General features: G+C 55.0%; 1 protein-coding gene across 1 annotated transcript; it reads right to left on the reverse strand.

The window, feature by feature from the left end:
- Positions 1-3608: 3608 nt before the first annotated feature.
- Positions 3609-12162, reverse strand: SMIM7 (small integral membrane protein 7). Its single transcript, XM_075548645.1, has 5 exons — positions 12100-12162; positions 11976-12017; positions 11504-11559; positions 7328-7418; positions 3609-4847 (listed from the first exon to the last, which is right to left on the reverse strand). Exons 1-5 carry the CDS (start codon positions 12123-12125, stop codon positions 4832-4834), a joined length of 231 nt encoding a protein of 76 aa, XP_075404760.1. The 5' UTR covers positions 12126-12162; the 3' UTR covers positions 3609-4831.
- Positions 12163-13239: the final 1077 nt, after the last annotated feature.

The following is a 13239-nucleotide window of genomic DNA, read 5'->3' on the forward strand; positions in this document are numbered from 1 at the left end:
CCTGGATGCAAATGGTTAACATATTCCGCTGAGATCGGAAAGGTCAGAGGTTCAAGTCCACCCAGAGGCAACTCAGAAGGTCTGGCAATCTACTTCTGAAAAATCGCCCTCCAAACCCCCGTTAGACTCTGACACACACGGGTGACCAGGGCTCACCTGCAGCCAACACGGACACCTTTGCTTGTCTTCGCCAGGGACGCGTTCGATTGCCAGGGACTTTCAGGAGAGAAAGGGGCTTGGAAAGCACTGGTGATCACAGGTACGGGCCAACAAGCCCCACACAGAATGCCTGGCTCAGTTTGCTTAACAGCAGGCTTCTCGCTCGATGCATGAAAAGCGCACCCCACTTACTGGACATAGGATCATGGCCAATGAAGCCTCCGGCCAGCCGAGCAAGCCCCTCACAAATTCCCATTTGGCTAAGGAGACCCTGAACTGGTTGGAATGGTGGGGAAATGGTCCCTCCTGATAGCCCACCCCTGCCCCACCCCTCTGACAGCTATGCTACTCCTGAGATCCAAACTCATTGTGTCCTGTCTGAGCTGCTCTGAGGAGTCTCTGGGAGCCCAGAGGGGGCTCTTGCCCATTCAGTCATCAAAACGAAACCGGGTTTCCGCCTATGGGCCACGGAGCTTGAAAGCAGCCAGACTGATTGCTTGAGATTTTGAAACACATGTTTGTTAAAACAAAGAGCACAAGGGCCTAGTGGTGACAAGGACTGGGATGTGCACCACAGGTGACACCGCCCATGACTTCGGCCGTAACCCCTTTTGTGAGTGACAGTCTTGGACACTCACAGGGGCCGTTCAACCCTGTCCTGTAGGGTCAGCACCAACTCAATGGCAGTGAGTTTTTAATTGTTAGTTTCTGTTATAGGATTATGGTGGGGTATATCCTTAGTCTCTACCCTCCTAGGGGGTGTGACTTAAACTTTTCCTTGGGGGCCATGGTCTGCTGAGGAGCCCTGCTGGTGTCACGTGACGCCTGGGGCTGCTAACCACAAAGCAGGCAGTTCAAAACCGTCAGCTGGGTCAAGGGAGAGAGATGAGGCGTTCTACTCCCGTTAACAAGTTAAGTCTTAGAAACGCACAGGAGGCAGTTCCACTCTGTCCTGCAGGGTCCTTATGGGCTGGACCGGTTTCCACGGCTAAGTCTGAGTTGCTTTTTTAATGGTCTGCTGATGGATTCAAAACCACCCCTCCATCAAAGCAGGTCCCTTTCCTGTGACCTCTTCTTTCCGGACTGAGCACTGGTAGAAGCAAGAAGACCTGCTTTGACTTTTAGACACAATGAGCTTCTCTGGTCTGGACCCTGCATCTGGCCCACCTTGGCCTGACCTTCAGATCTGGGACAGCACAGCACAGCACCTACCACCACTTGAGTCATTTTCTTAAAGCTTCTTGAGGCCTGTGAGACATGGCAGCAAATCGCAGAACCCAGGGACGTGCAGGAGTAAAGTAAAGGGGTGGACAGAGGTCAGGAAAAGGTGCAGGACAACATTGTGGGAAAGAAGGATATTTGGGGCACCTTTCATCTCTAACTCCTTCCGACTAGTTTGGAATTCATTCTTCTAAAAGAAATGATTACCACAACAGGTGATGGATAAGACACCAGGTGGGCCTGCGTCCACAAAGAAGTCCTGACACGTGCCGCAACCTGGACAAGCCGGGAAAGCAGGTGGCTACGTGCAGGCAGGCAGGCAGGCAGGCAGTCACGGCAGGACCGATCTGTTCTGGCCGCAGGGAAATCCGATTAGCTAGGACGAGGCCAATGCAGAGAGATTGTGGCTGGCGATCTCTAGAGGGACAGTGCGTGCTTAGGGGAGCACTGAGTTCATCTTAGGGGGGGCAGGGGGGCGGGATAATTTAGAAACTGTTTGCCTCCTACTGCAGCCTGAAAAGCTACACTGGCCTCAAGACCAGAACAATGCAAGGCTAGTTCTCGGGCACAAAGTACAATTGAGACAAAATCCCCAAGATGCCATCCTATTCTTAGAACACAATCCAACCCATAACGTTTTAATAAATAACATCGCTTCATTGAAACCTGAAAAAGGCAGAAGGCTACCCTCCCACCATTCACCCACCTCCCTGAGGGCAGGCTGGTCTTGGCCTTGACCTTGACCCATTTGTCCTTTCATCTGTGAACTGGGGCCCTGAGCAGAGCTCGAATCAGCTGCCATGATCCTTGCCATTCATAGGCTCTGACAGGAGGCCTGGCCCAGGCTTAAACGGAAGCAGTGTTTCCTTCAACGAGCTGGCGCGAAGCTGGCGATGCTGAGCAAATAGTAAGTGTGTCTGTGTGGTGTGTGCTGTGCTCCAGTTCCCAATAGGCTGGCTTTTCAGAAGCAGACTGCCAGGCTTTTCTTCCAGGGTGGCGCTGGGTGGACTCGAACCTCCAGCCTTCTCAGTGAGTAGCTGTGCATTTAACTTCTGGCACCTCCCAACACTCCATTATGTTCGCTGGGCAAAAGTGGAAGTGGGCTTGGCAAATCCCAGCCACCACAGGTCTCCACCCTGTGTGCACAGATCTCATCCGGCACATACTTTTAGCAAAATCCAAGAGAGAGAGAGAGAGAGAGAAACACACACACACACCACTTTTTTCTTTCTCCCTCTCGCCTGACATTTTGACAACTTACACACACACACACTCTCTCTTTCTCCCTCTCGCCTGACATTTTGACAACTTACACACACACACACACACACACACACACACACACACTCACTCACTCGCCCTCTCTCTTCTTTCTCCCTCTCGCCTGACATTTTGACAACTTCCAATGTGTAATTGGGATGCAGCCACTCATCACATGGCAATTTGCTTTTCACTGATTTACAACCTTGAGCCCCCTGCGGGGCAGTTCTACTCCGTCCCATCAAGATGCTTTAGGGCTCGGTTACCCAGTTTTCCTCCCCAATATCTTTGGAACTGTCCATCTGCAGGTCTGGCCTTCACCTTGCAGAACCCCACCTCCCTCCCTTCTCGCCCAATTGCTGGTTCTCTTCCATCCCTTCTTCCACGCTCCTAGCCAACTAGGGAAGGTTGTCATCCTACGGAGCAGGGAAACATGGGGAAGGATGAGTTTTCCAACAGAGCCCGGCAGCACAGCATCTTCAGAGCATTACCCTAGGAACATTCGCTGACAGAATTCACTGGGTTTCTGCTAACCTGATGGAGGCACAAGCTGTTGACACAATACAGAGGACAGACACAGTGACTGAGAAGGCACAAGTGACCGAGACGCCACCGAGAGGCTGTCCTAGATGAGGAACAAAGGGGCACAATACAAAAACAAACCACGCTCGCCCCTACGCACCATCTGGGATTATGGAAAAGGCCAAGATGCAGAAGATGATGGAAAAGAGACAGTCGGTTCCTGAACAGCATTCCAAACAAAGCAACGAGCCCGCAGCAGCCCGCAGTGCAGGTCTGCTGTTACCGGAACATCCCCAGGAAGAGGAAGGCGAGGTCCCGGGGAGCTCTGGCCCCTCAAGCGGCGCCTCTTGCTCACAAAGTGCCAACAACCTCTTGAGGCATCTGGTGTGGCCTCGGAGGCGACTCAGGAGAAACCTGGACGACAATATAGACACCAGATCACATACTGTGAGGGCATACCAGTATATTGATGATCAAAGAAACCCCACAGGTTATACAAAGGAAAAAAAATGGCCTTCAGAACGACTCAAGTTCAGGTTGGCGTTGTAGGAAAACATGTAAGCCAAAGTCCCTTGTTAGAAAGAAACTTTTATCTTCTATAATGCTACTTAGGTTCGGGAACCTCATTGCCCCCCATTCTGGGCTTACTAAACAGTCAAAATTTCAAAAACGCCCACTAATCAAAAACCTCTGGGATGTGGGCAGCTGACAGCTGGCATTTTACTCTGGTGGGCGCACCAGGGATCCCTTCTCACAGGCACTGACTTCGAAGTCACCAAGTTCCTGAGGACCAATGCCCGGAAGGAGACCCAGAAACTCCGCCCGCCACTCATTCCAGCAATGGTACAATAAGGAACCATCCGGGGTCATTTCACTTCACTACGGGTTTCAAGGCAAAGTGAGATGTTGACTTTGCACAGAATCCCCCTTTTCCCCCCCTTCCCGGCCCGCTGTTCCTTGGGAAACTGGTAATAACGGCATCAAATTCATCTCGCCCTGCTAGCGAATAGCTTAGTGTTTAGACGGCAAGGCCACTGTCCCTCTAACAGGTGACCTGCTCTTTTTTTAAAAACTCCTGAAGGCGGGCTCAGCAGCACCCTGAGCCAGAGCAGAAGCCTGCTGGGATGGGACAGGAATGAGGGCAGTGGGCTCATCACTGGTTCTAGCTCTCTGAGCCAACTCGGCAGCCCTGAACTTACTTGTTCTGGCCAAAAGAAAGGCCAAGCTTCCTGCCCAGCTCTCCAGGGAAAAGTGGCCAGAGACAGCTGGACGACTCTAATCAAAATGACGGTTCTTCCAAAGAAATCAGAAAATTCCCCAGAAAGCAGGGACCGGGAGAAGGCCTGATGGAAGAGAGATTCCAGGGCAATGGAAGGATCAAGACAGGATATTCCCATTGCTGCAAGTACTAACCCTCCTGGGAGTCCTCTGTGGGCACCATTCAAGTCCAGAGTCCAAAGCAAGAACATCTTTGAAAAAAAGGGGGCAGGGGGAAGGCGCGAGGCATCTTGGGAGACCGGTTTTCCACCTGCCCACGATTTTAAATGTTCTGGACAGACAGGTCGCTGGAATGTTCCAGAAACATCCTTGAAGTCATCAGGACTGGAGCAGCTCAGCGGTGACAGCCAGGAAGGTGTGATCTTGGGTCCGTGCTTGGGTGGGGGGGAACTCAAGAGCCGAACAGCCTGAGGTCAGAGGGGAGAAAGTTCTGTGAAGGTGGGGAGTTAAAAACACTTCTCCAAGTGACTGTGATGCTACTGTTCCTCAGACCACTTACCTGATGCTGAAAAAAGCAGCGTCCGGCTCATATGAGCGGCCACCTACCACGTGAGTCCCTTTTCATTGACCTCAGGTCCAACAAGAGTATACACAAATACTAGCAACGCTCTTCCACCTGCAAGACGAGTTCCTGGCAACAGTCTTCACAATGCCCCCCCACTGTCCATCAACAGATGACAGGTCACAAACAGGGACCATCCAGCCGGTGGACTAGGACTCAGGCGCCAACATAAAGAGGAATGAAGTCCTGCCATCCCCTGCCACCTGGACGGACATCATGCTGAGCACAGTGAGCCAGACACCAGACTTCAAACCCAAACCAAACTCACGGCCACAGACTCGATCCCGGCTCACAGTGACCCCAAAGGACAGGGTAGAACTGCCCCCGTGGGCTTCCGAGACTGCCACACTTAGATCAACAGGAGTGGCAAAGCCTCCTCTTTCTCCCGAGGAGCAAGTGGTGGGTTCAAACTGCTGACCTGGCAGTTAGCAGCCTAACATGTAACCATGACATCACCAGGGCCCCAGGAAGCACCCAGGATGGGCAAATGGTCAGAGGCAGAAGGCAGATTAGTGACTCGCCAGCTGTGGGGAGGGGAGGGACAACTGCTAACAGACAAGGTTTTCGGGTGGGGAGCAGAGACCGTTTCAGCTTATCCACTGTCAAGAGACAGACTTCCACAATTTACTTGTCTAGCTTCTCAGTGGTTGGGCGCCCTCATTTTCTACCTTTCTTTCCACTTGGCTTTTTTTTTTTTTTAATGTGAAGTTCAACATGTAGAAGGGTCAGAAGGAGAGTTCGGGGACCACCTCCTAGGTTCTCAACCAACACTTGGCCTTTCCGCACTCTGCATTCAGCCTCCACTGATCTCTCCTGTGTGTCAGACATCAGTGTACTGATGCTGACCCGTCTTTCCTTGTCTCTCGAGACTTGGACTTCTCAAGGCAGCATGGGTGATTGGTGGTGAGTGGTAGGGTTCTCTTGCCCCAACCCCTCCAAGCGAGAGACCTGGTTTGAGTCACAGCCAGGGCACCTCATGTGCAGCCACCCCCTCACCTGACCATGTGGCTGTGAGGCTGAACGGGTCTCAGCGGAGCTCCAGACTAAGCAAAGAGGAAGTAACAAAGTCAGCCACTGAAACGGTTACGGGCGGCAGTGGCCTCAGCTGCAGACATGGGGATGGCTCTGGGCTGGGCGGCACTTTCTTCCACTGGGCGCAGGGTTGCCAGGGGCCCAGGGGTCGACTTGACATGGCAGCTAAGGACAACAGCAAATTCCCAAATGGTCCAGGAGGCATGGTGCAGGGAAAATGAACCATCTTCTGGGTCCCACCAGCTTGCTTGACATCACAGCATGGTCACCGGCATGGGCCATCTGGGGTGGATCCTTCCAACCAACACCTTGGCTGAACGGTGCTTCCCTCACTGGTCACCCTTCCCCATGTATTCCATGTCGGCCACCAGCGTGTCTCCTTGGGACTTAGGCTGTACACACAGGTGCCAATCCAGCCTTTTCGACCTCGGAAACATTTCGCCCTGAAGACACATGCTTCGGAGGCTCATCAGTCAATTTGTCAAACAGGTGTCCTTCGAGTTAGCGGGGGGTTTCCAAGAGGCCTTTCCTGGGGACGCTTCCCCTCCCACAAGTTCAAACACTCGCTGCTGCCGTCACTCTGAGTCATGACCCCCCACACAGCAGAGCCCGGGTCTGTGTCAGCCCCATGATGGGTTGCGGATTACACCCAGTGAACCACACGGTTTCCACTGGTGGATTTTTGGAAGCTGAAAACCAGGTCTTTCTTCCTAGGGTACTTTATCCTGGAAGCTCCGCTGAAGCCTCTTCTGCATCTTAGCAATGTAACCCCCTCCACCGGCATGTTGCACTGTGGTGCATTGAAATTAGGTCTCTTGAGTGTGGAAAGCACCTATTTGACCGCCCAAAGGTCCCCAAATCAATCAAGGGGAGCACCCCCTCCCGCCTCGGCACCCCGTCCCCCAGCCTATTACACAAATGACATCAGTCATGGGAATGAAGAAAAAGCCTGAATCCTTTTCTGCTGGTTCTCAGCAGGGCTGAGGCAAGACATCATGTGTCCCATGGTGGGGTGAGGTGGCCAGGTCATGTGCTAGGGGGACGGTGTCTCTGGCTAGTGCCTGACAGGTCACCTGACATGGGCAGACTTCGAAGAACGCCCTGTCCCAGCCAGAGCTCTGGCCCGGACCCCAGGACCGACTGAGGAAGAACAGTTTAACTCTGTGGGCCTCTGGTCTCTTCCCTCACTGAGAGCTGCTACTTTGAAGGGTGACACCAGAGTCCACACTGCGAGGGGGCAGGACACGACCATCGATCGGCTCAGGCCACTGAGGAAGGGACGACCAGACTTACACGATCATACAGAACATCATGAAAATGTTCCACAGGGCAATGAAGATCCGGAAGTATCTGAGGCTCAGTAAGAATTCCCGTACGTTGTCACCTGGCAAGTGAAAAGACACCTTTACAACCTGGCTGGCATTTTGGTTTCTGCTTAACTGGTACCCACTACCCGGCTTCTAAAGACAGCCTGGCTCTCTCTCTGGGCCTCTACCGTGCCCTACACTCAGTACACAGGCCGGGGTGCCACTGCCACCTTCTCCCCAGAGCACCAAGCCAGCCGGGACTTTATGCCAACAAGCAGGAACGAGACATTTACTTTCTTCCTCTGGGCTTTCTGAGCTAGGAAGCCCAGTCCTCTCAGTGGAACATGACAAACCCCCTTGCTCAAATGGGGCCTGCCCCTGATTTTAGAATGTTTTCTCTATGTTCAAATGATTGAAGATAGTCAAAAGACTATTTTATGAGGCTGAAATACATCAGCTGCCACTGAGCTGATTCTCAGGGCAAGCCCTGGCACTGGAGCAAAACTTTGCTCCCCTGCATTTTTCACTGGTAGCTTTTCACAAGTGACTTGCCAGGCCTTTCTTCCACAGTGCCTCTGGGTAGACTGGAACCACCAACCAGTGCATGCATGCATTGCCCCGGGGGTTAGAGATCGGCCTCCTCTGCCACCAAGAGATGGCGTTGGAGGTCCCTGGTCCAGGCAACCACCAGGTGCTGGGGGCCCAGGGAGGTCCCAGGGACGGCAAGGCCTAGCCTCCAATCTCATACCTGTCTACTAGTCATGACACCTGCTCTGATGGAGAAGTTTGGGGAGTCCTGAGAGAACAGGCTGGGAGCCCCATCCAGGGTGGGGGCAGGCTCTCCGAGGACTGGCAGGCTCTCCGAGGACTGCACCGGCTACTCTGTGGGCTCAGAGCCCAGCTCTGCCGGTCATGTAAGAAAGCCTCGGCAGTCCTTTAAGAGCAGTGGCCTGACAGCCAGAACGCCTTTCCAGTGAGCACCACGGTAAGGAAACAGTTCCCATCCAGCCACAAAGCCATCTGACCTGTGGCCTCCCCTTGCTCACGCGCATGCCCACCAGACCCTGCTAGCCACCACCCAGGGGCACACCACTTCTTGAGCAACTGAGTTTTGGAATTTCAAGGACAGGCTTCTTTTAAAAAAAAAAGATCCAAGGGCAACAAATGTATAAGGGTGCTTTACTCAATTGATGTATATATGGATTGTGATAAAAGTTGCATGAGTTCCAATAAAATGATTTATTTAAAAAAAATTTTTTAAAAAGATCCAAGTAGCAAGTTCAGCGGCTGCCAGCAAGGTGCCCCACAGAGCTGAGGACAGCTGTGGCAGGAGATGACTCCCCCTACTGCTGGGGAGGCCACCACCAGCTCCCCTGGGCTGTTGGAGAAGCTTGGGATTCCTGGGGACGGTGTGCCCGCCCCCCTCCTATCAGGGCTGACTGCGGAAGGCTCTTTACTTCTCTGGGAAATTGTAATTTGCACGATTGTTTTCATACAAATTCTAAGCTGTGAAAAGTTAAAAAAAAAAAAAAGAGAGAGCCCAGCTCTGCCCTCTTAGGGGGGTGGGGGGTGGGGGGGCTTTGGGCCAGCCATTGGCCTCTGCCTGCCTCAGTGTCTCCTGAGTAGGTTGGGGGGGTGGTGCTTGACAGACATAGGCACTGTGGTGGGAGGGGTCGGCCAGACTGAGAAAGAGGCATTCCCGACCAGACCACAAGGTACCCCTGTGGGAGATCATGGCGGGCGCCCTGACAAAAGGCTGACCCAGAGGGGCCCAGGGAGCCCTGGGTCAAGGCCCAGCCTCCATCCAGGCCACACCTGTCCCTGCATAAGCTCCTACCACCTCTGAGCCTTTGTGCCCAATCTGCCACACCCCACGGTGCTAATGCTGACTCAGAGGCTGCTTCTTGGGGCCCAGGACAGAGCCGTCCCCACAGTGTGGTGGGTGGCAATGTACTGTGGGGTCAAACCACAATCAATGAAAACACTCAGTCACAACGGTCTGCTGGTACAGGAGCGGGCGGCATCTCATCCCAGTGCCTAGCTAACGATGACTCACAGTGAATGAATGAGTGAATGGTTGGCCTTTGTCAGACGGAGAGGATACCACCTCTTGGGCTAGGAAGACCCAGGCTGGAACCCTGATGAAGGCTGGTTTGCTGTGTGGCACATAGGTCAAGCCACATAGGTCAGCCTCAGTTTCCTCATCTGTCAAGTGGGAAGACCAGGCCACTTGCAGGTGACATCTGCTTCAGCAGCCGGACCAGGCAGATGACCATTGTTGGAGGGTCGCCTCAGGGTCCACCCACCCTTGGGCAATGCTCCCTCTCAGCACAAATGCCTGGGCTGAGATGCCACCTGCCCTTGGTCCAACCCAACTAGAGTTACACCCTTCACCATCCTGTGCCCCTCACTAGCATGCAACACACCTGGCACCACCTCTTTCTCGGCCCTTGTTCTAGGAACTGTCTGACTCTCCATGGAGGGTCCCACAAGGCAGGGACCTATCTCTTGCCTTCTGCTATGTCCCCAGCACTCCAGTGGCTGACAAGCAATAGGTCCTCAAAAAACATTTGGCAAACGCATGAATGCACACAGCAGCCACAGGCAGGCCTCATCAGACTCTTAAGGTCAGCAGACACAGTTCATCAGGTAGTGCAAGTTCAGGGCTTCAAGGGCCACCGAGATGCCTGAATGCCAGCAGGTGGGGGCTGGGATGAGGCAGAGGCCTTTGACCCAACTGGAAGAGGGGTCAGCAGTCACTTAAACCCCAAAGCTGCAAGATGCTGTGGATCTTTCAGAAAAAAGCCAGACATCTGATTTGGAATCAGAGTGGGGTCACCATTTGTTCAAAGTCTAGTAAGAGTGACATCTAACAGGCGGCGTAAACGGTATACACTTGTCTCCCGCCCACAAATGGCTGGTGCTTTGAACCCTCCCAGTGGCACTGCAGAAGGAAAGGCCTGGGAATCTGCTTCCATAGAGCTCACAGGTGGGAAACCTGGATGAGGCAGGTCTCCTCTGTGCAAGTGGGGACTCTGGGAATCAGAATCAACTGTGTGGCAATGAGTATTCTGAAACTAAAAAACGTCAAATGACACACTGAAGGCCTCAGTCCAGGTCTGCATGCGTCTATCTGGCTGTCGATCACATCAAAAACAGTTGCTCATTCCCTCACTCATTGATTTCTACGTGTTGGAGGGCGGGCACTGAAGGCTGAAAATAGGCTCAGGCCTCTCCTGTAAGTTCACTGCCAAGTGCGAAGGTGGCACTGGCCAGATATCAGCATCCAAAGAGAAAACTACAACCGTGGGTGTGAAGCAACTGCCAACTTAACTGCAGAGGGCTGGCGGGAGGAAGCAGGGGATGGAGGTGGGCAGGGGAACAGTACGTTCTCCGGCCTAAGACACAGAACCAAAAGCTGAAAGCCAAAAGCACTGCCAGCAAGTCAGACCCTGGCTCAGAGTGACTCCAGACAGCCCAGGCCCTGCCCCATCCCCATGACTGCTTGTGGACTGGACCCCTGGGATCCATAAGGTTTTCATTGGCCGATTTTTCCAAAGTAGCCCCCCCAGACCTTTCTTTCTAGTCTGTCTTATTCTGGGAGCCCCACTGAAACCTGTTCAGCACCACAGCAACGTACCGGGCTCCACTGACAAGCGGTGCTGCCTGTGCATGAGGGGCAGCCAGGAATCAAACCCAGACCTGAGACCAATGAACCAACATTGCCTCTCTGGGTGTCATCTCTCTCTCAAACGGCACCCGGCAGCAGTGTCCTCCTCCAGAATGACCCTTCTGTCCTTCTCCCCCCTTCAAACTCCAACTGGTGCTGGCTCTGTCCTCTGCCCTATTTCCTGTTGTCACTGTCGGCTGTGACTCATGGTGACCCAGGTGTTTCAGAACAGGGTTTCCGGACTATAACCTATAGAAGCTTTTCTTTCTCCCACAGGTTTGAAGTGCCAATCTTTAGATTGATAGTCAAGGGCACACCCTCTGTGCTATCCAGGGACCACACACATACACTCTCTGTCATTATTAAAAATCAAACTGGGGTTATACTTGCCAAGGAAGAACTGCCCTACAAAAATTTGGTAGTGCTGTCCCTGGGAACCCAAATGTGTGTGCGTGCAAGCAGCCACCAGGGCTGGGAGAAAGGAGGCCTTACCTGTGCTGGGCTCCCCTGACTCCTCTCCAAATCCCTGTGTGGCGTCCCTCTTTTTCCTACAAAGATAAACAGCGTCCACTTTTGAAGGGCTATATGGGCCGAGCAGTCCCCCGGCCCTGCCATGCGGCTCCCCGACGACTCTGGCCTGCTGTATGACCGACCCCCCGGGACCCGGGGACCCTCTCGGGTGACTACTTAACCCACCCATCAGCTGACGGGGTGGTGTGCAGAGGATCCAGGATAGGGCTAAGAGATTCCTAGGAAAAACTGAGAGAGGATCTCTTGAGGATAAGATCTGAGTTCCGGTCACGGAAAAAGCGCTGGTTCGGAAAAGCGGCGTTCGGAATCCAGACAGAACAGAACTGGGACGAAGGCGTGGCCAGAAGGCGTGCCGGGGGCGGGGCCGCCGGGCGGGCTCACGCGGCGGGGGCGGGGCTCCGGGGCGGGCCGCGGCCCCGAGAGGCCTACTCACAGTTTGAAGTTGAGCACTGCCCCGGCGTTCGCCAGCAGCGTCCTGCGGAGGAAGAATGCCGTTACCGGAGCCGCCCCCTAGCCCTTCTGCCTGTCTCTCCTGATCCCCTGGGCCCCGCAATTACCCGAACAGCAGGATGTCCCCGATCATCCTGACGGCCGAAGCGTCCGTCAGAGCCGGAAGCGGAAACCCGGGAGAGGGAGGGAAAAAGAGGCAGAAGCTGATTCGCTACGAAGCACGGCCGGCGAGGGATGGACCAATCGAGAGCCAAGGCAGGCGGGATCCGCCCCCTGCAGGCTAGGCCCCCTTAGACTCCTCCCACCTGAGACCGTTGCGTCAGGGAGAAGGGCGGGGCGAACTCGTAAGGTCAGCTCAGGGCGGTACCACCTGTGGGCGGAGTTGGCCCTGGCGTTCGAAGCGAGCCGCGCATGCGTTAGGGTCCAGAACGAAGTAGGCGGAGGCTCGTTCTGGGCTGGAGCCACGCCCCCATTGGCCTTTTGGGGCTCGGGAGCGCGTCTCCGTGGCACCGCACCGAAGCTGAGGGTCCCCCACGTGTGTACCCCACGGCAGGGCCCCCCGACGGACTGTCCAAAAGGAAAAAGAGTCCCCGATCGTGCAGGCCTTTCGGGGGGAGAGGATCCTCATTGAGCGACCGCCCCCCCACCAGGAGGGTCCCTATGGGGCAGGGGTCCTAACCGAGCGGGTCCCACGGGAGACTGGGGTCCGAACTGAGTGGGTCCCACGGGCGGGGGGGAGGAAAGGTGTCCCGACCAAGTGGATCTCTCGGGGGTGCCCTGTGCAGCACCCCGGAGGACGGGGGTCCTGACCTAACCGCGTGAGGACAGGGCTCTGGACTGATCGGGCTTCACCGAAGAAGGCATTCTCTACGAAGGCGGTCCCGCAGAGGGCCTCACCGAGCCCCGTGGGGACGGAGTACAGCTGGATTGGGTCCTACCGGGGACTGGGGTCCTAACCGAGCCGACGGGGACGGGAGTCCTGGCTGAGTGGGTGCCACGATGGACAGGCCCACAGGATGGACAACCTTCCCGTCCGACTCTCCCGACCCCTGCGCCCCCAGCCAGCCTCGCGGGACTGACTGGGGTGTCCCTATTGCCGAGGGCCAGGGGGTGCGGTCGCCCGTCGCCCCTCCTCCCGGGGGCCGGGCCGGGGCGGTGCCCGGCGGTGGCGGGTCGGGCTCTGCGCGGGGGCGCTGTTGCGGCGGCGGGACGCACAGCCGGGCGGGGGGCCGGGGTCGGACCCGGCG

This window comes from Tenrec ecaudatus, chromosome 1 (assembly GCF_050624435.1).
Source record: "Tenrec ecaudatus isolate mTenEca1 chromosome 1, mTenEca1.hap1, whole genome shotgun sequence".
Taxonomy (NCBI): Eukaryota; Metazoa; Chordata; class Mammalia; order Afrosoricida; family Tenrecidae; genus Tenrec; species Tenrec ecaudatus.

What these genes read in the sequence shown, in the direction of transcription:
- SMIM7 (XM_075548645.1), bottom strand. Translation starts at nt 12,125, where the DNA reads ATGATCGGGGACATCCTGCTGTTCGG. An exon ending in GCAGTGCTCAACTTCAAACT is followed by an intron (nt 11,560 to 11,975) that starts GTGAGTAGGCCT and finishes TTATCTTTGTAG; the next exon opens with GAAAAAGAGGGACGCCACAC. An exon ending in GTCAGGGGAGCCCAGCACAG is followed by an intron (nt 7,419 to 11,503) that starts GTAAGGCCTCCT and finishes TTCACTTGCCAG; the next exon opens with GTGACAACGTACGGGAATTC.